Source organism: Oryzias latipes, chromosome 1, assembly GCF_053564925.1.
Source record: "Oryzias latipes strain Hd-rR chromosome 1, Olatipes_Hd-rR_3.1".
NCBI lineage: Eukaryota > Metazoa > Chordata > Actinopteri > Beloniformes > Adrianichthyidae > Oryzias > Oryzias latipes.
The window spans coordinates 2229917-2237941 of record NC_136237.1 but is presented as its reverse complement, the minus strand read 5'-3'; the positions used below and the strand labels follow the sequence as shown (position 1 = coordinate 2237941).

Sequence of the window (8025 nt, the reverse complement as noted above, 5' to 3'; positions counted from 1 at the left end):
ATTTATACGAGTCTTATCATTCCGAAGCTGACTGTGGACCTGATTGTCAACCATTTAACCGAAGAAAAAAACAAAAACCTTCATCCACAAACATGAATGAAATTCAAACACCCCCCTCCCCCAAATACGACATTAGAAAACATAAGATACGTGGATATTTATCCTTCCTTCCAAAATGATTCAACACGAATCTCCATGTATAAAAGATTCAATGACCTTTATGGCGATATGAGACAGTCCAGTTATTGAACCTAAATCCATACATTTAATATTTACTAGGAATGAAAATACCTCTTATTTGTTTCCTGCGGCTACTTTTTATTTTAACATTTTGCGCTTTTTAGACGGTTTTGATTTGTGGTTCGTTTATTCACAACACACACAACTGTGGTTCACCTTCACCCAATTAACCAGACTTGGTAGAAGTAAGCTCGTGATTGGACGTCTGCTTGTTTGCAGTGTTCCATAATGTTCATTCCTCACAAAAAACAACCCCAAAGTCGTATTTTAATTTAATAATAAGTATTCCTCTGAAAACCTGCTCTCTGAGCACCAGCCCCTCCCAATCCATGAAAACGAGTGGGTGCTCACATTGTGACGTCACAAAGTGAAGAACTGCCCTTTCCAGGAAGTCTGTGCTGCCAGCTCCACCCCCAGACACGCCCACTTTCTCAGTGATCCGCTAAACGCTTTCCTTTTATGGGGACAATATCCACATCCTCTGTGTTCTCTGGAGAGACTCAGACCTGCTGCCGACGTCGACTCTAGAATGACGTCGTGAAATGGGCGACACCCACAAGGAGAGGAAGGCGGAGCCTCAGAGATGGAGTCGTCTTACTTATGGGTAGAAAAATGCCAAAAATAACTGATATTTCATTGAAATTTGCTCTTTAGTGTTCCAATGGTGACATACGATCATAAACTTGGAGATAGTTTGCTCTGAAAGGCGGAAAATAGCAGAGTATACTCGGACATATAATAAAAGTAATAACAAAAAACTTTATTGACATAGCACCTTTCGAAAACAAGATTACAAAGGGCTGTACGATTAATATAATTAAAAACAGTGTTGTACGCCCGAATAAAACACAACACACACAAAACAGTGTTTCAAATCAATCAAATCACTAAAATCAGTAATATAAGTTTACATTTAACCTTTGTGCTGTCTTGTGGGGTCCAGAGGCACGTTCACATTGGGAGTGGGGTCATCTGGACCCCACAAGACAGCACAAGGGTTATGAACCAGTAAAATCATTAAAAGCCTATAAAGGTACGTTTAACTACTGGTCTGGACTCAGCGAGCCTGATCTCTTCTGGGAGACTGTTTCAGGTGTTGTGGCTCTTATAGCAAAGGCCCCGTCACCCTTGGTCTTCAGTCTGGGTTGTGGGATTGTTGAAAAGCCTTTTGCCGAAGATCTAAGATAGCGACCAGGGACATGAGGGACGAGGAGATCCGCTATATATGTAGGGGCCAGAGCACAGCGTTCCTTAAAAGCAACCATTCTAACAGACATCCTTGTTAGTTGGTCTGAAGCAGCCCTGAAGGTTTTATATTTTAATAGATAAACGTAAAAACCTGTTTACGAGGAAAGACTACCTGAAAAGAAACAGCAATCTAAAACAGGAATGCTTTGCTTTTTCACATTTGCTACAAGCTGCTTTTGCTCTTTAGAGCTAAAAACCTAAATATAAGAATTTAAGCTAAAGATCTAAATGCATTTAATCCTGCAAATGGATTTTGTAGCCCAATAGGCATTTTAGCAAATGTACTGATGATGGTTCTCATGCTGAACGGCGTAGAATTGACGAGCAGACAGGGGGAACAGATGGGTGGGAGGAACCACACACCCACATGCAACAGTTCCCTCCTCCAGCTCTGCAGTTACCTAGAAACAGAGCGAGTACGAGGAGGGAGAGATGCTTTTTATGAATGACACTGGAAAATACACACACGCTCAGATCCTCCAATGCTGCAGCTTTCCCGCCTTTGTTCCATCAGGAGCGGGACAAGGTTAAGATCAAACAACAATGTTCTGTCGACAAAAAACCTTTGATTTATGCCACAAACGCCTTAGCAGACAGTTAGAACTGCACAACTGGACAGTAAACGGCAAACATTCACCTCCTCTCCTAATGTTTGAACCTGGTCTTGTTTAAAGAAATGTCGTTTTTTTTGTTGTTGATGACCCTAACCCCAACCCCTAACACTAACCCTTAAAACTAACCCCAACCCCTAAAACTAACCCCAGCCCCTAAAACTAACCCTAACCCCAACCCCTAAAACTAACCCTAACCCCTAAAACTAACCCCAACCCTTAAAACTAACCCCAACCCCTAAAACTAACCCTGACCCCTGACACTAACTCCAACCCCTAAAACTAACCCTAACCCCTAAAACTAACCCCAACCCCTAAAACTAACCCCAACCCCTGACACTAACTCCAACCCCTAACACTAACCCTCCAAAGCAAAACCAACGGACGACGGAGGAAAACAGCCTCTTACAGCACATAGATTTAATCCCGTTTATTAGAACAGACATGGAAATTACTGCTTGATGTTTGCACGAGATAAAAAAATACAAATAATTGTATTTCAAACAGCGAATAAATATAAAGTATCAGAATTGGGACAAAAAAGGAACTAAAGTTGGGTGGAAATAAAAGAAAATCCAGTAATTCAGTACTTTCAGATCCACATTTCCATCCAGTCGATCCATCTAAAGGTCTGTCTGTGGGGGGAGTAAAGCTCCCCGCACTCCTACACACAATCCATGGAGTTGTCCTGCATCCATCCAAGGGGGGGCATCTTTCCCGCTTTGCAAAATGGGGGGAGCATCCCGCCCACTTTGGGGGAGGGGTCTACATTCTCTGCGTCTTCCATCTTGTCGGCCGAACCGTCCCAGTTGATGTGAAACCGAGTGACCCGAGGGTTCGATGCCAAAATATTCCTCTGGAGCTGCAAGGGTTAAAAAGAAGTTTGTCAAGAAGAATTCCTCCTCAAGTCTGTCAGCATCACGTATAAGATAGGGTTAATGGCGTGATCAGAAATTAGCGCACGCCGTGGAAGCCTGAACCGTCCGGCGCTTATTATGACTCTTCAGGTTTCCTTCAGCAGTACGGCAAAAAAAAAAAAAAAAAAAAAAAAACTAGAAGGAGCCGCATTTCCAGAAGAAACTGCAGCGTCAACGCTGCAGTTTCTTCTGGAAATGCGGCTCCTTCTAGTTTTTGTTTTCAATGTTTCTGCATCAGCACCTGTAAAACCTAAAATACGCAGAGAAGAAAGCCTCACCTGATTTTCTGACTAACACCATACATTCTGTGGGTAACTGTGTGTACTTGTAATTGCGAACACGCATGTACACTCGGATATAAAAATACGAAACACAAGTTAGGGACGCACCGCTTGTAATGACAGCAGCTTAACTCACGCATTGCACAGACTTTTACTGCCACACGGTGTGGCTTTTTTCAGCACTGCGATCCAGTTATCTGTAGTTTAAACGGCTGCAAAGAAGCGAACCTGTTCGGGAAATGCAACCGGAAGCTGGTCTTATTGTAAATGTTTATTTATAATTATTAAATGTACCTTTTTCGGGGAGCAGCAGCTTACTGTTCATATAGAATGCTGCATTCAAGGACCAGTAGGAAATGTTGCCTTCAAACGTTTGACATTTGAGGCGGCTCATTCAAAGATTTGAGCAGTTATTCATGGAAAATACAATTTGAACAAGAAGGAGCTGCGTTTCCAAAAGAAAATGCAGCGTTGATGCTGCTGAAAGAAAATGTAACTTAAAGGCTAATAACTGGCAAAAATAATTAGTTAAAAATTTGACCTTAAATAAAGTGAAATCAGCACAATAACGAAAAAGAGGTTTTTGTGAAAAATGACAGAGCCGGGTATCGAACCAGCGAGCTTCTGCACCAAGGATTCCCCATTTATTTTGATGGAGGCAGAAATCCCGGAATATCTGGAAAAATTCAAGGATTTGAAGGAGCAAAAGTCACAGCTGGAAAAAGATGAAAGAGCTGAACATTTGAATAGTTGAACGGTTGAAATAAATGAAACAATGTAGGAGGAGTTAAGCGGCAAAAAAAAGGAGGTAGATACTAGAATAAAGAGAGAGACAGGAAAACAGTGGGTTGAATTATTTATAGCAGTAAATTGCCTTTTTTGTTCACTAAGGAATTCTATCAAAACAGGTCATTTTTGTGAGTTTGGTAAAAAAGTAGACGCTTTATCAGCTTTTCGAGGCTCATTTGAATGATCTGCAGCGTTACTTCACGTCGCTCCGAGACATTTGTTTTGCTCTTCACGTTACCTGAGAGTAGTTTGGCTTCAGAGGCGGACTTTCCCGTAGTTCTGGATCTGTGTATTCATTATTGACGTAGTAACCGATGCGGATGAACTCCTGTCCCCGGTAGGTGCAGGTTATGAGGACGACGGTCACGCCGACGGCATCGCTCTCGGGAATCAGGGTTGTGTTCGGAGCATCTGCCTAGTTAAGTCAGGAGGAGACAAAACAAACAAACAAAAAAAAGACTTTTGATCGACAAATAGAAACATGTCAAGAAAGGAAGAGAAAGATGTAAAACAGGAGATTTGCATTAAGAACATTCAACCAGATCGTAAACTTTTCTGCAAATTTGGACCAAAACGTTACCAGTTTTAACGCAAGACCAGTTCAAGGACCAAAGGTCATTAACTTCTCTGAAAAGCCCCAGGAAGACAACACTGTTGTGTAAATTCTCCAATCACTAACAAATTCCATCGACTGCTGCTCCAAACGATCGTTTTATAAATGATGTGTGCCGACTCTGCCATCCCACATTTCTGAAGCAATGACACAATGTAGTGAAATCCAGAGGAGCAGGCATCTGTTCCAAAACGCCTCTGACATTTTCTAGAAAGAGATGCATCCGTTCAATTTTTTGTCCTTTACACCCGCAGCATTTCCTCTTCAGGAGGCCGCTGTCGTCTCTCTGCCGATTCTTCCGCTGCCCACAGCACAACGGGAGGCAGGAATAATGCCCAAAACAATACCATCAGCATTCATACAAAGACATAAACTTAGGATAGTTCAACGTTAAATCAAAGATTGGAGTGGAAGGAAGCGATCTTATAGAATCCCTCTCCTGTTCTACATTAAGCGCTTTATGACATGATTTATGGTTATTCGGTTCAGAACTTTTATTTTTGACTATTGCATTTTGGTTCCAGACGCTGCACGCGTTTCTGTGTTTTCCTCTAAAAACCAGCTCTCTCAAAATGAGCCACATTGTGACATCACAAAGTGAAGAAGAGTCCGTGCTGCCAGCCCCGCCCCCAGGCTAACGGACACGCCCACTTTATCCGTGGAGCTAGCGGTTAAACCAGGGGTGTCAAACTCATTTACACTGAGGGCCACATCACTTTAGTGGTTGTCCTCAAAGGGCCAGAAGTAACTTCTACATGTAACTAAAAGTAATGAAAAATAAATGTAACTACTCCTTAATGTTAAATTACTCATTTATTTATTCTAACTTTTTATAGTAACAATTACAGTTGCATAGAAAACATGTTTGCTCTCTGATGTTTTTAGATTTATTTTTTACATTTAAGCTGTATTTTTATTTTTAACCCTGACTTTTCTATATTCTTTCAAACAGTCAGAGAGCATCAGAATCCTCACTGTGCTTTGAATGACTATAAAGAAACTTTTTAGGAGTTAAGTGCTCCGTCAGAATCAGAACCATCCTGTTCATGAAGCATAGAGCTCTAATTAAAGTCTTTGTCATTTCAGATTCAGAATGACACCAGTTTCAGTAAAATCTGCTTTCATCTTCAACGGCTGCAAAAAACCACAACACCACCTTTTCAGAAAACTCACCTGGAACACAAACATGTGTCTTCCCGCAGGTACCGGGCCGACCAGAACCGAGTCCAGAACTTGATCGTATTCTTCACTCTCAGCTGATCCCACATAGATGATCTTCCATTCCAGATCTGGCAACACACAGAAGACGCACACATTTCAGTCAAATGTGCACACAGAAGTGGGTGAGCAGGTGTGTAGTTTGAGCGGTGAAAACCACCCGCCAGCATTCAGGGTCTACTACTACTGGGATGCTGGAGCCGTACTGGGCTACAACCCCGACAGTTTGCCAGTCAGAGTCGGTTTATTGTCCCAGGCAAGTGCTGACCACTACACCATAGTGCAGCTGCTGGTCAAACACTTCTCCATCAATAATATTCAGTTCATGACGAAGGCATTATGAGAACTAAAAAGGTAGAAGATCTGTCTGACTGTCTTATTTTGTATTTGACCTACATGTTCTGTTTTACATGTTTGAAATAAATCTAAAAATAACTAAATAAATAAAACATAAATTTGTGTGTGTAGCCTTGACATCTTGGTTGTATTTTTTTTAGTTTTTTTATATAAATATCCAAATTCTTGAATTGCATAATCCTATTTAGTGTGTTTTTTGTCCTTTATTTCAAATTTAGATGGTAAAATATATAAATATATTTCGCAAAGTATTTAAGAAGTCGTTAACAATGCCCATCTCATCCAAAAGAACAATTATATATAATTAATCTCATATTGTTTTTATGCAAATGTCACATTCATAAATCCAAATCATACCCCACATTTCTCTAACTTTGTCAATAAAACATTCTGACATGAAGAAAAACCCACTAAAACAGTCGATATGCGCGTCAGATTCAATGTCTTTGTATGAATTGTGATAATACTCCCCAGCCTTGTTCTTTTCCTGTTGTTGCAGTGAACTGTTTTGTATTGGATCGTTGTGTTCAATAAAGTTTGTTTAAAAAATGAGTCAGCAAAAAAAAGAACAGTTCTGTTCTCTTTTAACAATTTTTAATTTTACCCTCGACTTGAATTGAAGAACTGGCCAATCAGGTCCTCGCAAACCAGACGGACCGATCTCGGAACCAATGAGAACACGCAGGGGGCGGAGTTTTATTTCTCAAACGCGCCGGCGCCAAACTCAAAAAAACTTGTCCAGTAAAATACCAAGAAAAAGAAGCCGAACAGTAAATTGAACAATCTTCTCATAATAAAAGGCTCTCCAGGTGTTAAATACGGTTCTGCGATTTATATTTCTGTCACAAAAAGTAGCCTTGAAGTGCGAACATAGAGATAGTTAGGACATTAAACTTTAAAAAGTGCATGATTCACTAAATCCAGCACTCACCTTCCGCCAAATCCTCCATGCATTCAAAGGTTATTTCAAACTGAAACGGATTCCCAAACTGGCTCGGGTTGTCCAGAACAGCAACATTCAATACTTGTACCTTTGCCATGATTAAAACAAAAATGGCAAAAAAAACAAAATTTAACCACAACTCCGCTGTAGACCTGACCACAACCGGACTGGGTGCTGGAGAGCCGCGCAGGCAGAAAACAAAACGTGGATTTTATTACGTTCCTCCAGGGAAAGAAGACCGATATTAAACCGTCTGCATAAAATTGAAGGATTGGCAACCGGAAATACGTCACTTTGTTCTTCTTCCCTGGCTCAAACACGTTCAAGTTAAGCGCATTGACTCCCTCCCTCTGCCCTCTAGTGGTTATTTGGTAGTACTGACGTTTTTTTTCTCTTTTTGGACGTCCAGTCACAGAACATGCAGACAATTAAAGTCACAAACTTTTTTTCCCTTGTAATACGGATTTATTTAGACAGTTTTAAGCAAACTTTATCAACAAAACTTAATATCTGTACTTGTATGACGACTAATCTCCCAAAAATCTAAACTAGAGCAACGATCAAGCAGCAGACCAATGCAATTCACAATAACAACAACAATAATAATAAGACCCCAAATAATACTATGACAAAAAGTAGCTTGGAGAGGCTCCGGCAACTCCATGATCACAAAAGGGATGTAGCGGCTTAAGAAAACAGATGTGTAAAGGAGGATATGGGATCAAAAACTGTTCGTGGGTGACACCACTCTCGAACCAGGAGTGTCGGCCAGAACACTACTTCAAGGCCTGGATGAGGCTGTTTCTGT

At 40.9% G+C, this 8025-nt stretch overlaps 1 protein-coding gene across 1 annotated transcript; it reads right to left on the bottom strand.

Annotated features, from left to right (window-relative positions):
* Positions 1-2514: 2514 nt before the first annotated feature.
* LOC101161221 (histone chaperone asf1b-B) lies at positions 2515-7525 on the bottom strand. The gene is made up of 4 exons (XM_023949844.2): positions 7206-7525; positions 5873-5988; positions 4325-4501; positions 2515-2961 (listed from the first exon to the last, which is right to left on the bottom strand). The coding sequence occupies exons 1-4, from the start codon at positions 7312-7314 to the stop codon at positions 2764-2766; spliced, it is 600 nt and encodes a 199-aa protein (XP_023805612.1). The 5' UTR covers positions 7315-7525; the 3' UTR covers positions 2515-2763.
* Between the last annotated feature and the right edge of the window lie 500 nt (positions 7526-8025).

Coding starts and splice junctions, on each gene's coding strand:
- LOC101161221 (XM_023949844.2), bottom strand. CDS start 7,314: ATGGCAAAGGTACAAGTATTGAATGTTGCTGTTCTGGACAACCCGAGC. Junction 4,502..5,872: donor GACACATGTTTGTGTTCCAG/GTGAGTTTTCTG, acceptor TGACTTAACTAG/GCAGATGCTCCGAACACAAC. Junction 2,962..4,324: donor TGAAGCCAAACTACTCTCAG/GTAACGTGAAGA, acceptor TAACCCTTGCAG/CTCCAGAGGAATATTTTGGC.